Consider the following 19,318-nt stretch of genomic DNA (forward strand, 5'->3'; position numbering starts at 1 on the left):
TGGCCATGAATATACATTATCTAGATAGATCTTGATGATCGTGTTTAACATCAAGGGGAGGTGTTTTTTTTTCTGTCACCATGGTTGCATAGTAAAGTAGCCTAATTTCATAGTAGTTTTACTGCGACGCATATGATAATTATAAGGGTGATAGTAGTGAAGAGGGGTCAGGTGCTATATGAATAAACGTGTGTGTGTGTGTGATGTACAGTATGTACCCAATGAGTAAAGGGAGAGGCGCTGTATTATAGCAGTGGTTTTAAGAACCCTTGCGCTCCGGGTGTGGGTTATGTGGATGAATGAAAATATGTAAAACGTATACAGATTGTATGAACAGGTGTTCAGTCTTACAGAGAAGCCATTCATTTTTGTTGTTGTTGAGGATAGTATAATGAGGCTGTTTGCTGGAGGACTAATGCTAAATAATATTTAGTGATTTGATACAGATGAGGTTCAGAAAATCGATGATGTTATATTGAGATGAGATGTAATCATAAAATAGTAGAACACCCTGTTTAAACCATTCAATGAATCTAGCGTCCATGTGTGGAGTGACAAAGCTATTGGATGCCATTGATTGTCATTGTCATATTCAGTCTTGTTAAACTGATCTACAAATGTCCGTGATAAAAGTAAAACATTCAACAAGTAAGTCGTGTATTGTTTTGTAGCAATTTGTTAATTCGACATGTAGATATCTAAGAAGAGCTTTAACAACGCATGAATTGAGAGCAATACTGTAACGCGTGAAATATTAGGAAGCCTATAGCTGAGCCATTTTGTAGATTTGTAGTTTATTATGTACAATTTGTGTTATGGGCAGTCACTACTCCATGCGTGAGTTTGACTTCTACATTTTAGCAAAGGAGATGGGCGCAAATACAAACTTAAACACTGCTTAAGCCGAGCTGTGTAACGTCCTGAAATTCGGAGAGTAGGGTAGTTAGGAACCACATCACAGTGCACGCTGAAGGCTGATAAACGAGGCTTTATAGTCTAAACCCACACCACCACCTACTGGGCGTTTGGAGTCTCATAGAAAATATATCACCAGACTTGTAAGATAGGAACAAAACTAATTGGATGGGAACCATCTTGGTTGTTTCGTTCTCGCTATTGCCCTACAGATCCTTTGTCGTGCTGTTTTGTGCAGACATTCATCCAACTACTAACCAGCTAGTTTACCTCGAATGATATGATTGTTTCAATATCAAATGCCAACATACCATGAAATAACATAAAATAAGATGATCACCGAAATGTGAGGAAAGCACATGGGGTGGATGGGAAAGGTCATATGTTGAAGTGGATTAAATTGGGCATATCTGTGCTAAATATCGTGATTATGTCCCTACAACAGTGCAGCTGTGTTGCTTCTCAAAATGTATTTGATAATCAATTTCACATTTTTTTATTTTTTTTTATTAGATTGTTGCTCATCATGTGGCCCACATTCCTAAAGACTGAGTCATCATTTAAAACGTTTGGTGTTTTCTTCTTCTTTTTCCAGGTGACATCAGTTGCAAGGGGATGACCGAGCGCATTCATAACATCAATCTCCACAACTTCAGCAATTCTGTACTTGGGACCCTCAATGAGCAGCGCAACCGCGGGCACTTCTGTGACGTGACTGTTCGGATCCATGGAAGCATGCTGCGAGCCCACCGCTGCGTGCTGGCCGCTGGGAGCCCCTTCTTCCAGGACAAGCTGCTCCTGGGCTACAGTGACATTGAGGTCCCCTCGGTGGTCTCGGTGCAGTCCATCCAGAAGCTGATAGACTTCATGTACAGCGGGGTCCTGCGGGTTTCCCAATCGGAAGCTCTCCAGATCCTCACTGCTGCCAGCATCCTGCAGATCAAAACGGTCATCGATGAGTGCACCCGCATCGTGTCCCAGAATGTGGGCCTGGCCGGGCCAGGGGGGTTCCCTGTCAACCCAGGGGACTCTGGGCAGGAGACGCCCCGGGGCACACCGGAGTCAGGCACTTCTGGTCCCAGCAGCGATGCAGAGTCAGTGTACATGCAGGCCACGTCCCAGCAGAGCCTAGAGCGTGCGTACACATCGCATTATTCCTACTCCGGCCTTTCACTGCAGAATGGAACCCGTGAGCGCTCCCACTACGTAACCAGTATGACAACAAGCTACGACCCAGCCCTCGGCACGCAGAAGGACCAGCATGACCAGGACCCGCCGTGGATCACCCGCATCCATGAGAGATCACAGCAGATGGAACGCTTTCTATCCACTCCTGAGACCACCCACTGCCGCAAGCAGCCCCGACCGGTACGCATACAGACAGGAGGCGTTCACATAAAGCAGGAGGCAGAGGACGAGTACAGCAGCTATGGTATGGATGAGTGCACAGGAGACACAGACCACGTTGAGGGTGTGGAGAGTGAGCCGAAGGGTGAAAGCTTTGACTCAGGGGTAAGCTCCTCCATCGGTACTGAGCCAGACTCCGTGGATCAGCAGCAGTACCTGCTTGGCTTTGGGAGGGAAGGGGTTGGAGAGGGGCAACAGTGCGAGGGGACCCCAGTGCAGATCGATGTCAATGACTCCTCCCCAGAGCAGATGCATGAGACGGAGGACAGGGGTACATCCCACGGCACTAGCGACAGTAATATGTTGCAGCCCCTGCCCAACCCAATCATGGCCCAGTGCCTGCCAAGTGCCCCACTCTATATGCGTCAGGCCGAATCCCTTACCAGCAACCTGAGGATGCCGCTCACCATGACCAGCAACACCCAGGTAATGGGCACGGCCAGCAACTCCTACCTGCCCAACCTCTTTGCCACACAGTCGGCCAGCAACAACAAACCCTTCCTCTTCAGCCTGCCACAGTCCATGGGAGGCCAACAGCCCCAGTTTGTGGCCGTGCCGCCCCCTAGTATGCCCCCATTCTCTCAGCAGTTAATGGTACAGCAGCAGGCAGCGCGGGAACAGCAACAGGCGGCCCAGATGGGACAGGGGGAGAAGAAGCCCTATGAGTGCACTCTATGCACTAAAACCTTTACTGCTAAACAGAACTATGTCAAACACATGTTTGTGCACACTGGTGAGTACACTGGCTCCTCTTACCATTTTGCATGTAACACTAGTATATTGCCATGAGTGGTTTGTGGTTCAAATAATTTCCCTGTACATTTGCAAATAAAATACACAAACGCAATGAATGGTTCTTTAAGTTAAAATGTAGCTATGGATAAATGTTTATTTTGTTTAGTGGCTTGAAATATATAGGCTATTTCTTGATGGATGGCTAATAGCAAACAAATATGTTACTAGCATAAGGAAAATTACATAGGTTTTCTGTGCATGAAAGAAGTATTAATTTTAGGGATTGACATCAAGGGTTCCCCTACTGGCCGGGCAAGTTAACTTTCTGGTTTCTCCCCTCATTGAATTCATGGTAGTCGGGCAAGTTAACTTTCTGGTTTCTCCCCTCATTGAATTCATGGTAGTCGGGCAAGTTAACTTTCTGGTTTCTCCCCTCATTGAATTCATGGTAGTCAGGCAAGTTGAGCCTGCTCTGTGATTTCCCCATTGGTCAGGTAGATTTAAAACAACTGAAAACAACCAAACTGCAAATAATTCCAGTAGCTTAAATATTATCTTTTTGGTTCCTGTCCATTGTTTAAGTGAAAGACAGAACATTTCTGGCATTTTATGGCCCTAGTTGTTTACACACAGAAATGCCATCAATTGTCTTTACTTAAACAATGGGGAGGAACCAGAAATATCAGTTTTAGGCTACCTTAATGTCAATCCCTGATTTTGATTCAGCTGAGCTGTACAAATTAGTTCTAAGGCTCTGTCACATTGAGAAATGAACTTTGGCAGCCTGCATCATAACTGATATTCTGTATTTGATTAATACAGTGAGTGATATTTCAGGTCTTGTATGGTTGCCAATGAAGCTAGTCCTGTAAAATATGACACATTGATTACTATTTGTAATTTAGAGTTTTATCACTGGGTGGTGGTTGGTGCATAAATATGAAAAAGGTCAAAAAGAGGGATGGCAACTACCACTGAGCAGGACATTGGAAGGGGTTCTAATTCTACCAGAATTCATAATCGGGCTCTTTATATTCCAGTTAGGAGCAGAACGATGTTATTTTAAATAGTTTCAAAAATATATTCAAGCCGAGATACTTATTCATAAACAGATGGAGGACGAGTGTGCCGATCAACAATGGCTGCTTGGCAGTGAGGTCAAACTTTGTTAGGGCATTGGGTTTAACTTGTTTTGTGACGGGCACAGTCCTCGTTCATTTGCAAGATGACATTTTCAAGGCTACATTGGAAGAAATGAGTTGCGCTGTCGGTGTCCTTCGTTGTTTAGCACGGTTTTGTGTTTTCCTGTCTCCCATTTCTCCTCCTAATGACTGTGACTTCTGTGTATATTCAGGTGAGAAACCACATCAGTGCAGCATCTGCTGGCGCTCGTTCTCCCTGAAGGATTACCTAATCAAACACATGGTCACACACACAGGGGTGCGTGCCTACCAGTGCAGCATCTGCAACAAACGCTTCACCCAAAAGAGCTCCCTCAACGTCCACATGCGGCTGCACCGTGGAGAGAAGTCCTATGAGTGTTACATCTGCAAGAAGAAGTTCTCTCACAAGACCCTGCTGGAGAGACACATGGCTCTGCACAGCACAGGGGGCGCCGTCACAGGGCTGTCCGGGGCAGCAGGCGCCGGTGGCCCCGTCTCCATTCCCATGGCCGTGCCCGAACCCGGCGCTGGAGTGGTGGCCCTCGCCATGCCCGTCAGCGGAGGCGCCGGAATAGGGGGTGGGGTCGGAACAGGAGTGGGTGTGGCTGCGGAGGCAAGCTGCCAAGAAGGGACCACCTATGTGTGCTCCGTCTGCCCTGCCAAGTTCGACCAAATTGAGCACTTCAATGACCACATGCGAATGCACGTCTCTGATGGATAAGTACAAATAGATGCACTTCTTTTAAAAAAAGAATGAAAAATAAAAATGGCACTAGATTTTTTTATTTTGGGGCATGAAGAGTAATGAGTATAGACACTGGCACATTAAGTTTCCCAGAAAGGAGTTTTTTGTTGTTGTTATTCTAAAAGAAAAACAAGATGGTGGCCTTAAGGCTTTGTAGTTTGATATTGATCCACTGGATGGATCCTTACTACAGGCCTCTAAATGTATGCTTTCCTAAAATACTGATTTATGTGTTGAACACTACCGAAAGGCCTACGAAAGAAACACACACATACACAAATTCAAACTTACACACCTATATACAGTATAGATATATGTTTGTATGAGTGTATGTGTTCATGTGTGTATGTGTGTGCTTGTTGTGCTTGTGTATTTGTATGTGTGCGTGACTGCTTGTGTGTGTGTGCGCGTGTGCAAACATTGCCATGGAATTTCTAACATGGTAAATGTGATCCCATATTGACCGTTTTGGGCACTATAGGCGTCCAAGCTTACTGTGGTATAATTTTCAAATAAACAAAAAAAAATATCTGGCTTGGGCTAAAGATTCCCTCTTAAAAAATATTGTCGGTCACAAGTTTGCCTTCTTATGTCGGATAAGAAAAGGAGAGTAATTCATTTGACACTGGGTTTTTATTTATTATTATGGTATCGAGGGATTAACATGCAGCTGTTGTGGAGGTACAAGTTGATTTGACTAATTGTACTGAACTTCCTGTGAGTGGGTATAGGAGTGGTTATTTGGTTAATGTTTTATTGTCCATGCATTTTGATGGTTCAGGTTAAGTTGGCGAAATTAGGGTTGTTGATAAGACAGTGTTTGAGCAACAAAAAATAAGTAATATTGTTAGGAGTTTATTTTGTTTGCATACACTGCCACTAATATCTTAGAAGACTGTTAAGGCTATAACTTATTAACAGAAGACAGAAGAAAGTTCTTCTTGACTTAATCCGTTTCTAAATTATTGTTTAGTTCTATGAGGAGGATTTGACATGTGCAGTTGTGGCAGGCTTGAGTATGCCACCAGACTTATCATGATTGCTGCTCCCACAACTTGCACCAGACTGTTATCAGCTGTAGATTACAACATGATTCTTCATTATTACTATTATCGTTCAAATGATTCAAAAAATATATATATTATTTGATAATGGAATGATTGACCAAGGAAGTTTAAGACAGCCGTCAAATGGATTACCGGTGAATTGAGAATGATTCTGTGAACTTGCATTGGACAGAAATATCATCCTATGACCTAAAACTCTTGTCTACCCTGTTCCTAAGGACATGACCCAGCTATTTGAGCAGGTGGAGAAAATAAAATGCACTATGCCTGAAATCTTAGCTCCACCTGGTGGCCCAAATGGCATGTCATGTTCGGACATGACATGCAGACAAGAGAGACACGAGGCAAAATAAAGCATGATAACATATACCCGGGCCAATAATTAGCCTACTTCATAATATACCACAATTTGCAGATGGACTTTCCAGACAATAAGATACATTCTGTTTTCACCGGATACCTAGACACAAGTGTGTACAGAATAGATTTGGGAGTAGGGAGCGGGGATGCCGTTCAAGTGTCACGTCACTCAAAGGCTCTGCTCTGATATTTGTCTTGTTGTCCTTGCATTTTATCCAAAATAAGACAGACACGTCTGCCTGCAACTGCAATCTAACGTTTTTGCTCATTTCTTTGAGTAGACAATTTTTTTTAATTACAATGATGAGATCGTAACTAACCACAATTACAGTACAGTCTGAAAAACAATATGTTGTAGAGAAAAACAAAGTGCTGCATTGCAAATTTTCTTCAAATGCCTGTGCTTAATATTGAATTGTTTTACTTAAGAAATTAAATTCTATGATTTTCATTTTCTAAAGGAAAAAAAGATTTCTTAAAAGCTTGATAAGAGGACTGCATTATTTTCTTGCATATATGTTGCACTGCTTAAACCGATAAGTGCACTACTGTTACCAGAGATATTTTAGTTTTAGAGAATAATAATCATTTTTTATCGAATGTTTGGTTGTAGAATTCACGTGTTAGAATAGCTTTGTTCTATTTTTCGATAAGGTAATTCAACGTTTCTTGGCTTTTGTTATTGCTTGCTATTATATGTACTTACTTGTGCTGTGTTTGCACCAGCATTTATTTTTTATTCAAATCCGAACCATCGCGTGAGCTTCTCTCTGTTTTTACCCTTTTAATGTATTCTTTTCAGGAGTTAAACCCTTCTAACAGCAGTTATCGCACTGCATACATTAGAACAGATGCTGAATTTTCATACAAAAGCATTCATGCCAAATGATATCCCCCCCAAAAACAAACTTTTTTTTATATAGTGTGCGTGGACATAAATGATACACATAAATCATAGGCGTGTTTTAGACATTTCTTTGGGAATAAGAGGGTGGGTGGGAGATTGTACGAAGCTTATTTGTAAATTGTTTCACAAGTGTGTGTCTCTTGTGTTTTGTATGTCTGTGTGAGTGTTTGTGTGTGTTGTATAATCAATCTGTTGTTGTCCCAAGTGGATGTGTAATACCTGAACTGTAGGGCTTCCTTTGCAATATGCAGTGCAGGTACTATGAGAAGCAGCTTTTGCTAACCCTCATGGGCTAACAAACACATTTGTGATGCACATTTACAAAGACATCTATTGATCAAATATTGATACTGGTAAATACATTGCCCCTATTGGAAGAAGTAAATGGCATTTTATGCCTAGTGCTTTAGTTACCTTCCTTCAGCCGGTTGCTATTTGAAAAGGCAACCTGAGAAAACTCTCCTGCCAGCTTCACTGTGTTCTATCTTTGTCTCTTTCAAATGGGAAAAACAAGGAAGTGATGAGGACTGTTATTAACATAGATCACAACGTTAGGATATCCTCATATCAGAAACAACGGACCTACTGCACGCATCAGAGAGGGGTCTTCATATTATGTCGTAGAGTTTCCATCTGGTCACTGAATAGCATGTGGTTGTCAAGCGAAGGAAACAATATACACTCCCCTGCGTGTTTTGTGGAACAGTGAATCTACGTGTTTAATGTGTCTCTATACCCCAGCGTATTTTCATACATATCTGTTTTACCGTTTAGAAATTAAAGCACGTTATGTATGTAGTCCCCCCATTTGAAGGTATTAGAAGTATTTGGACAAATTCCCTTATAGTGTATTACATTTAGTCAAAAGTTTTGTATTTGGTCCCATATTCCTAGCACGCAATGAGTTCATCAAGCTTGTGACTAACAAGTTGTTGGATGCATTTGCAGTTTATATTGGTCGTGCTATTATGCTGTGCCCACTAGAAATTAATGGTAAATAATGTGTAGTGTGTTTTGGAGTCACTTTCATTGTAAATTAGAATATCATATTTCTGAACGATTATACATTAAGGTGGATGCTACCATGATTATGGATAATTATGAAGGAATCGGCAATAATGATGTGTGATAAAGTTACAGAGACATAAATATCATGCCCCCCCCAAAAAAATGGTAACCTCCCTGTTATTGGTAATGGTGAGAGGATGTTTCGGGGGATCTTTGTGCATCTGTAACTTGGTACATTAATGTAAAAGTGTTCAGAAACATATTATTTTCTTATTTACAATAAAAGTGACTCCAAAATGGCACAATAAGTATTCACTATAAGTAAATTTGTCCAATACTTCAAATGAGGGGACTAGATACATAAAGTGCTTTCGTTTCTACACAGTAAAACAGATATGTACTGTATGAAAATACCTTCAAATAAAAGGTGATATTCTGTACTGGCGCTTCATAAGACAATATTAAACGTTTTAGCTTCACTGTCCAAATAAATACATAGGTGAGTGTATGTGACTTGTGATTGGCCAGCAGTTTGTTATCCTCTGCTGCAGAGGTCTCTAGGGGGATCATAAGCCTATACATGCTTCTACTCTATAGCTTCAATTGCTACACTACGACAAGGAACACTGAATGGCTGCATGCAATGTTCATTTGTCTCTATTCTTGGAGGACTATCTGTAGTCGTGGGTTTGATGAGGCAAAGTCCTTAACAGATGGCTACAGTATGTAAGGGACTGCTGAGATCTATTTTGATCACATGTTATTGCTCTGGCATACAGTTGGTGTTGGTGTTGGTGGTAGTGTTCTGGGCCCGTAAACCAGGGTCTTAGTTTTAGTGAGGTCCGGACTGTTTTAAGAAAGTTGAAGCTCATTTACTGCATTTCGATACAGTTTAAAAAGTCTAAAATGCTATTTGGAGAACAGCAAACGTGACCCCAGCCATTATCACACTGGTTGCTGTAGCTTCATTCACCTCAGTCCATCTCCAAACACATAGCCTACTAGCGATACAATTAGCCGCTACACATGAACTCAGAACTGGGATTAAAAACTAGAATTGAATACGTACAGAGGGATATGTTGGCAGAAAAAAGTATTTCATTAACGAAAAGTAAACAAATGAGTTTGTTTTACAGAACAATTGTTTTTTCAGTTTTACAGCTAATTTCCTGCCATTCTCCACGTGAATGATATCTGAGTGAGAGTGACTAACAAAATCAATTGGAATCCCCCTGGAGTGGCCTGCTTGCCCAGTCGGTAATTCAGCCACGATTACTACAAGTTTAGATAGCTGGCTAGACTAACTATACTAATTTACCAATCTAAAAATGTGTTACTGCCATGGCCTAATTGAGTGACTGTCAGTGAGTGACATATAACAACAGGAAAACTACTGATGCACAACTAAGTTTTGAAATTGCACCTTGTGTATTCTACTATTCTACTATAACTCTCAACAGTCAATTGAGACCCCAACGGAGTTCCACCTTTTCATTTTTTTCCTTCTTCAAATGTAGTTACAGCCCTGGTGATTGTCTGCTCTATGGAGTAATATAGAAATGGTCAACCAGCTAGGCAGAGCAGTCCAGTCACCAAATTAGCCCCAGTAAACACAGTGTGTACCATGCACCGTGAAAGCAAGTCCATCCTTCAGTTTCACAAAACAGAATAATGAATGCACTCTATGATAGCCATGGAGCCATCACGTATTTATAATGAAACCAAGACCAGACAATAGCTGCTTCCAAATGCATTATCAGCGAGATAATCTAGCACTATTTTGTGATTATCAAGATTATCAAGTGATTATTTTGACCACTTTGCAGTCTCTTACAGTCAGTCTAAATGATGTTTTTGTAATACATGAATCAAATGCACTGTTGACTGTCGATGTTTGTCTAAAGTGTGTCATTTTCTCGTTGTCACAGGTTGTTTAAAAAGACGATGTAGATGTTGGTTTCTGAGAGACAGCGTTTCCAGAGTGGATTTGGGCTCTAAATCATCCATATTATCACACGGCTTATGAGAGGTTCAATGGAAAAATAACATGACATTGACAGTACTGAGGTATAGGCCTGTTGGTTACCCATAGACGGTTGACCTCACTCATACGTGTGTTTTAAGGCAAACTTGACTTCCAAGCAGAAGTTTAGCATTAGTATCATCTTATGATACTATACATTGACATGGCTTAAGAACTACCTAGGAATTTTTTACAACAGTGCCATTTTTCCCTCTCCCTGGCCTTACTTATAACAGCTCTCTTTCTGTTTCATTCACTTATTGTACCAGTGGCTGATGTCCCATTATTGTGTTCAATGAATAGTCACAAAGTTGTGAAAACATGCAATGCAACCCTGAAATACACCCCTGTCACAATTGTCCAATTTATGTTTGTAAGATTGCTATAACAATGTATTTTTCAACTATACAATATATTCACAGGTATAGAGTTACGTAGAATTAAGCCTATAGCTTTTCGTTTGGCGTTTTAACGGTCATTTTCTTATATTTCACGTTTTCACTTAAGTGTGGACACACAGGATCAGTTTTGCAGTGTTTGAATCATCTGTGTGCTTGTGTGTTTCAGGGCTTTACTTTGTCCTTTTTTCTTGCAACCATTGTGTACCGGTGTATTTGTCATTCGTTTTTAGATAGTGGGCCAAGGATAGACAGCCATGGAAGACGTCACAGCTTGGCAGAAGCGCGTATCTTCTGGGTGGACACAAACCTCTTTTCAAATGAGAGATCTTTGGGGAAAATATAAGAACAAAAGTAGTGATGTAATCGATATACACGCTTAGAAAAAAAGGTGCTATGTAGAACCAAAAAGAGTTTGTCAGCTGTCCACATAGAAGAACCATTTGAAGAACCCTTTTTGGTTCCAGGTAGAACCCTATTGGGTTGCAGGTAGAGCCCTTTCTACTGAGGGTTCTATATGGAACCCAAAAGGGTTCTGCCTGGAACCAAAAAGGGTTCTTCAAAGCGTTCTCCTATTGGGACAGCCGAAGAACCCTTTCGGAGCCCTTTTTCCCTGAGTGTAGTTCTAATTCTAGAAGGCTTACAAATACTCATGCTATTTGTCCGAACAGCTTACATCAGTGTCCTCACATTCATTTCATGCGCTTCCATAGTATCTTGCATAGTAACTCAGACAGTAACGAACAGTTACCCTGACAGGAAACCTGCTGGCACACATTATATAGATCGATTCCAACTACATGGTATCAGTTGAATCTAATGGATATACAGTACATACACCTCTTCATCAACAACACGTATAACATAAACCTTTTTGAGATACAGACAGAACTGCAGCTAAATGAATGTGCTTTGAGGGATATAAGGAGTGTGCCTATCTATCAAGTGCCTATTTGTACAGTGCTATACGAAATCTTCATAAAGTAGTTTTGCTCTCCTACAGTACATTTTCCAAATATATACAGTATATACACATGATAATCTATACACAAATGATAACAATATTTATACTACTATAACAACAATGTTGGTCATAGTCTTAACACAGTACGTCCTAAGAAAGCCTTTTTAAAAGATCTTTATCCGCCTCAAATCTTCTATTTATATAAAGATAGATTTGTGTTTTTATTTCCTGCTGTCATACATAGTTTTGTAACTAATACAAGAAGAGAAAACCGCTCTGATAAACAACTGTAGGTACTGTAATACAGTAAGAGTCATAGCCCACCCAACTCTTCATTAAAACAATGAGTAAGCATGTACAATAATATCATATAGTAGCTGGTCCCTATCTTCATATTTGCCATTACACACACACAGAATTGTTCTGTTTGTCTAAAACGATGTAATCTCAAAGAGTTTGCCCAGGTCTGTAAGCACACCTAAATTGTCATGACTTTTGGCTTATCAGCTTTAGCTATCATTCTTCCGCCATACTGAACGTCCATAATTACATTTGTTTGTTTTTTGTTTTGCTCTTCTAAAAAACAAAATAGTAGTCACTAAAACCCTTTTCACATTTTGTTTTGATGCAAAATGCCAACCACAATCAAATGTTGTCCTTCGACATAGCCTAGCTGTTCTCTCAGAATTCAGTGATTACGATCTCACTTAAGACATCCCAGTCAGTTGAGCACATACCGTGTGTTTGTTCCCTGCCTGTAGTTCATATTGATAGATTGCGTGTATACTTGTGTCTTTGTGCTGGTTTGGGCGATGATAGGCAGTCCGAAATCTGTTTCTGACCTTGCAATCAATTATGCTTCTCTGTCCCTGCACATAGCTACACGTGCACCTGCATTTCTGTGCATGATCAGTGACACAGATGCAGTACTACATTTGATTCAGCTACTCCAGTCTACAACACCACAGCAATACCAGGTTAGAAGTGCAAACAAGTTTTACGCGAAGTGGCAAGCCTTTGTCCGAGTGTTGACTGTAATTCAAAGTGTCCTTATAAACCAGAATCAGACAGCTGTCCCATTATTAGCCTCTCTTCAGCGTTCTTCTCTTTACTATCGTTGTATGAGAGTGTTACTCCCTAGAATATGATTTGGAGATCAATCGTCATCTTTTTTTGTTTGTGTATCTCTGACTTGAATTGATAGAGAAAAGTTAATGTTATGTATTATCCAAACCCAATACCCCGCCGCATATTTGAAATATTGACATTCCTGTATTGTCCAGAACATTCCTAACTAGTCTGGCATCACTTTACGTGACTATGTTGTAACAGATGACGTGACCCCCAACAGCCTTACTAGGACACCAGATCATTGACTTTGTTTTCACTATTTGCTGGTCTGCTGGTTATTCTGTCCTGGGACATTTTCCCCTCTAAGTTGGTTTATGTTGAGTATCTGCAATAAATCCCACTCGTATTGCTGTTCATTTAAATGTCACTGGCTAGCTCAAATGTAGATGATTACAGGTCAGTCTCAGAAAAGCACTGCTTAGCACCTCTTGCATTGATGATTCCATCATTGTATTTGCTATAGCTTCTAAAGTTTACAATTGGCTCATTCATCCCCCTCCTCTCCCCTGTAGCTATTCCCCAGGTCGTTGCTGCAAATGAGAACGTGTTCTCAGTCAACTTACCTGGTAAAATAACGGTAAAATAAAAAAATAAAAAATAAACCTAGGGCAGAATATGCCCCTGCGTACACGACAATGGTCTGCTTGCTACCATGGCGTGCTCTCCTGGACCATGGCGTGCTCTGGTGCCTATCTGATTGGGTTTCATATGCAATATCTCAACCCCCCAACCGGTAAATGTTGTCTTTTAGTTATAGAGAATACTGAGTCATCCAGAAGCTGTGGCGTTTGAAAGGTGCTGAATGAAAGAGCCTCAACAGTAGCTTGCTTAGCACCCTTGGATGTCTTGGGGCTTTCGGCAGGTCGCTTGAACTTCTAACATGTCCAAAAGATAGTTTATGTCTATGGTAAGATTAAGTAACATGCACTGCACTGTATTACCCATATGTTTTTCTAAGTTGGTCCCTCTTTCACCTAATAGGTTCGGTTAAAACTTTTCTGTCCACTTTCGGCTGTGTTCCCCTTCCCCCCCATACTTTTGGTCTCAATCAGCATGCAATCATATATAATTAGTTTGAACATGCAGAACTTCCATGACAATACGTTGCTTTGTGTTGTTGTTGAAGGTGCCGGTAGTTGTCATTATTTTTGTCTGTTGTGATATGGATCCAAGGAAACCATTAGGGGGTTATTGAACATGTTGGATGCCATGTTTTTGTTGTTGTTGCCGTAAACACCAAAGAATCATAAGAATATCACAGTGTCTTGAGTTTCAAGCAGGAATAACATAATCTGTTGTGTAAGCGATAACAAAGACTACCAAGATGTACGTTCCTGTACATTTGTACGTGTTCAAATCTGGCTAGATGGCTACTGTTCTATTTTATTTTGATACTAAAGACAGGGTGCTTGTGAGAATGCGTTACTGCTTTTTATACTCTGATCATGATCGGTAGACTAGTTGAATAGTTGTGTTGATGTGCCTACTGTAGACCAAAATAGCTTTTCTAAAGAAATTCAGCAAAACAGAAAAAATAAATCTGACACGTGGTAGCTGGGATGTAAAACTATAGCATGTTATTACATGAATAAGATTTTAAATGTTGCATTGTTCCTCTGCTTAAAAGTAATACTCAATATCTATTAGTTATTTTTTTCTACATACTCTCAGCTAATTGATTTAGGCCTTTCCAATACGCGCAATTGGTTTGATTCATCTGTTTGTCTTTGTTTGATTCGTTCGTCTGCTATTCCAGTTTTCAGTAGTTGATTTCTTCCTGCCGTATTGTTGATTTCAAAGCTTTTATTCTCTGATAAACAAAATGCACTGGATTGGTGGAAAACTGATACTAAACTGAAGTGCCATGCACAATTTATCTATTTGCCTGACTAATATTCAAAAGACACATGTCTCAAAATGTTTTTTCAAACATATAGTGGAAGATCCATACCGAATTTATACTGTTTTTTCATACTTTGAGATGGACCAAGATGCTAGTTGCTTTTGCACATATTTGTTTATTGGTTTTGCAATGTGTTGATGCCATTGAGTAAAAGAGTAGGAAGATTAAACTTGCCGCTGCCCATAACAACCAATTCAAGTAACGCAAAGAGGCCTAAATCAGATTTAAGGGCCTTTTTTTTATCCCACAATACGATATTAGTACATTTTGATGGCTACCCTAGAGCCTGCTACAGATACATTCTTCCCAGAGAGCATTAAACCCAATAGCCAGCAGACATTTGATGAATAATTACGGCAAAAACAACAAAACAGTGTAATAATATTCACATTAATTGAGTTGTATTAACATCTTGTAGATGTGGACCAAATTTCTTATCAGTTGGTGGCATACATGATGTCGATTACTACATGATATATTTTCTGTAATATTAATATTAATTGTTCATATCAAAGAAGAATGTAACCCTTTGGATTTTGTTGTTGTTAATATTTCACGTATTGATGAGGTATGGCCTTTTGAAGCTTTTTTCAAGCTGGATGTTTGAAATATGATTAGTAATTTGTGTCATGCTTCTTTAGTGTAGTAGTGTCATAAAGTCAGTGTCTCCCTTGGACATTGTAAGATCCCCTCAGTGATAAATCAGAAATTCAGTGTGCTCTCGAAGTGTAGCTAGCTATATGTTACAGAAAGCTTAGGTTTTTAATCAGTCAAAGCTTTTTGAAAAAAAAAGCATCTGCAGTGAAATATGAGGTGCATTTATATATACACATGTATTTAGTTAAGAATATTTTGTTTAGGTTTTGTTGCCTGCTTTGGCTTGCGATTTCATTATCTTCCTGATCAAATACTCCTTATATATTCAAATAATGAACTTGGCAGAAGTGGAGCTGTTGTAGTACAGGTAGTTAACATCACAAGTAAGCAACCCTGACTTATATGCTGCAGTAATGTCGTTTTGTCAGTTTTCTTTTCTTTTATGTGTGCTCCAAGTTGGTTTTTATTTTTATTACTGTTATGAAACAACCTTGTTTGAATTGTATGACTGCTGTTTTGAAATAGGTGATAACGTTTTATTTTAAATTTTTATATATGTACAAGGAAGTTTTATACTTTGACTTGTCAAACACTGGACTGGACTGAGTTTTCCAACATTTCCAAGTTGAGAGCTGTTATATGAGAGACATGAACCGACTGCACAGAATAAAGCCTTATCTCACCCATTACCTGACAGATGGCGCATGTCCACACTGCTGGAGAAAGAATAGTGACAACATTTTTTTAATGGAAATTGCTAATTATATTTGCACCATTTTCATTTAGTTCAATAAGGTGCTGAATATATCTGCTAAATTGTTGCACTTTGTCAGGCTTATAAAATCTGTCCGTCATTATTATACAATAACAATTTCAAAATTCGCTGTTCTAACGAAAGACTGTTCTAATAAGTATATGCTAAAATATCAAAAGGGATACCACTTAATAGCAATTCAATAATCAAACTAAACCACTCGGTATATGTTGTCTTAATGTTAAAGTCTTTTGCAGAGTCAACTACCACTTATCAAACCAGAAAAGAGATTTGCACTAAACATATTTTGGTCTTTGTTGATGGAAAGCAATACAACACAGAACATTTGACACATACTTCAAGCCACAGTATTTGAAATAAAAACGCTGTCTGTGTACAGGTGTAATGCTGTGTAAAAGGTTATATTTTCAAAGTTTTTTTTTTTTTTTTTTTTTAATGATTTTTGTTTAAAGGTACAGAATGGAAACCTGTTGTCTTTGAGACACATTATGAACTTGGACACGCACATATTGTTGTTTAGATTTGACATGTTTGACCAATCAGACGTTCTGTTTCCTCTTGTAATTGTTTTGGACTAAATGAAATTGCTCTTACAAGCCCTAAGTGAGGGACAGGAAGGAGTTGAGAGTCACAAGATGTCCCATAAACATGCACTCATTGTAAAATGTCCTCATCAGAAAAAGATGGTGGTAACGGAACAAAGGGTAATAAAGGTTTATGTTATGTAGACAATATTTTCTTTCAAATGATGCCAACATAACACATTAAACTTCCTCCATGTTAAAACATTCAATTTCTTCACTGATTTACTTATTTTTCTGTTTTAAAACACTCGTATGTAAAGATCTGAGGTCAGGTCGGAGTACATTTTTCTGGGACATTATTGAAAATGGAAAAAAAGACTACAACATTTCTGTAGAAAAACACTGATGGATGGGAAATGCATCTTTCCTCGTCAATTTTAACATCAGTTTAGTCATCCAAAGAATCAAAGTCCACCCAAATATATTATAATTCATAATTATCCATAAGGAAATAGACATCAAGAGTAGTGGGGTGAAATATTGTTGAAATCGAAATGTTCTCTATTGATAATTATGAACCATCAATCATTTATGATAGCAATCATGATAATTATAATTTTTGGTATCTGGGAATAGTAGCTTTCCTGCTATAACTGCTTTGTGGTGTTATTGAAAGGTGTTGCAGTTTGTCTAAATATGAAGCATAAGTATGTGCCTTCTTGTAATCTCCTTGGTGAGCTTGTTATTATTGAGAAGCTGAAGCCAGCCAATAGTGTTTGCACTAAAACCAAATTGCTTTTGTGATGTAGGCTATTTAAGCAAGCTTGTTGCATCACTTTAACCGTACAGTATGCATGAGGGTGAAATTGGTAAGTTCTAGGGCTAGTGCTCCCATCTGTTAACTAGTGCAGCTTAGTGAATACCCCGAATATATATATATATATATATATATATATATATATATATATATATATATATATATCAGCTTTGTACTGCGTTCACTTTTTGATTCCATCTCATTCATTACTCTTCTAATTTCTCAGACGCATGTTCCACATTAAATAACCTCTGTGGAATATCCATACTCTAAAAGACAAGCAAATGACATAACAAATCAAATACAGCTCTCCTTTTTTATTTTCATATGCCACAGCTGAAGAGCTGCATTAGTGTAGTAAGAGATATTCAACCATTTCTCTCAATCCATGGGGATGCATGAGTACAAGAGGCTACTTCGAGACTTGGTCAACTTTATTTTGATTGTTTTTTAAAGTTTGTGTTTCTAAGTTATTTTAGACAGTTGAAATCTAAGAGAAATAAATACCTACATGCTTTGAGTCTTACAAATGCACCTTATTCATGTCAGTCTGAGTGGAAAAGGCTGGTTATGTAATATCTCTGATTTAGCACCTTACTACACAGCATGTTTTCACTATATGCCAGTTTTGCTATTCTTCCGTGCATATGATTTCCAAAATAAACCTTATATATTTTGTGAAAATGTTTAAAGGGATGTGCCAAAGTTAGGAGGCGATCTCCCGAGTGTTTAAGCTTATAATTTTTTTCTTTCTTCCTCCTTCAGTTATCACAATGGTATGTCAAACTTTTCCTATCAATGTGTGAAAGCAAGTTATTTCAGCAAACAGTATCATTACCTGCCATTTTACAGTAAGCCCTGTATTTCACGTATATTTACCAGTGATGTGTATTTGTTATTATAAAGAAAAATTGCCGTAAAGCTTCATTATGTTACATAATATTGTGACTTTTTTCGAAAAACTGTGAAGACTTATCTTGCATATACTTTATACAGAAGTATTAAGCCTTAATACAAAATACTAAAAAAAGTGTGGAAGAATAAACTGATTGTTGCTAAGTAAGGATGATTTTTTGTAAATGTTACCAGCACTTTTTTTGTAATTTTCACTCTCTGAGGTATTGTACAAGTTCACGCTGTTTGTGAAGTTTGATTATGAAGGAATAAAAAAACTAGTACTTTCCTGTACTTCACAGAAAGTAATGTTGTGTGTTTTTATTTCATTAAAGGATTTGCCTAGTAGATCAGACATACGGTGCATTCGGAAAGTATTCAGACCCCACTTTTTCCACATTTTGTTACGTTACAGCCTTATTCTTAAATTGATTAAATTGTTTTTTTCCCCCCTCAATCTACAAACAATACCCCATAATGACAAAGCAAAAACAGGTTGAGAAATGTTTGCAAATTTATAAAAATGTAAAAAAATGAAATTTCACATGCACATTTTCACATGCCCATTCTCCCAAGCAGATCACCTTAAGCTTTGTCAGGTTGGATGTGGAGTGTCGCTGGACAGCTACATTTAGGTCTCTAAAGAGATGTTAGATTGGGTTCAAGTCCAGGCTCTGGCTGGGCCACTCAACGACATTTAGAGACTTGTCCGTTCATCTTTCACTCGATCCTGACTAGTCTCCCAGTCTGAAAAACATCCCCACAGCATGATGCTGCCACCACCATGCTTCATCGTAGGGATGGTGCCAGGTTTCCTCCAGATGTGAAGCTTGGCATTCAGGCCAGGCCAAAGTTTTCAATCTTGGTTTCATCAGACCAGAGAATCTTGCTTCTCATGGTCTGAGTCCTTTAGGTGCCTTTTGCCAAACTCCAAGCAGGCTATCTGGCTGCTCTACCATAAAGGACTGATTGGTGGACTGCTGCA

The 19,318-nt window shown here is 39.2% G+C and overlaps 1 protein-coding gene across 1 annotated transcript in view; it reads left to right on the plus strand.

The window, feature by feature from the left end:
* Positions 1-18,638, plus strand: part of LOC129869033 (zinc finger and BTB domain-containing protein 20-like) — a 46,612-nt gene extending 27,974 nt beyond the window's left edge. The window contains exons 4-5 of the mRNA XM_055943484.1: positions 1,511-3,055; positions 4,412-18,638. Coding sequence (XP_055799459.1) covers positions 1,531-3,055; positions 4,412-4,941 — 2,055 coding nt within the window. The 5' untranslated portion in view covers positions 1,511-1,530 and the 3' untranslated portion in view covers positions 4,942-18,638. The remainder of the gene's footprint in view (positions 1-1,510; positions 3,056-4,411) is intronic.
* Positions 18,639-19,318: the final 680 nt, after the last annotated feature.

This window comes from Salvelinus fontinalis, chromosome 13 (assembly GCF_029448725.1).
Source record: "Salvelinus fontinalis isolate EN_2023a chromosome 13, ASM2944872v1, whole genome shotgun sequence".
NCBI classification, from domain to species: domain Eukaryota; kingdom Metazoa; phylum Chordata; class Actinopteri; order Salmoniformes; family Salmonidae; genus Salvelinus; species Salvelinus fontinalis.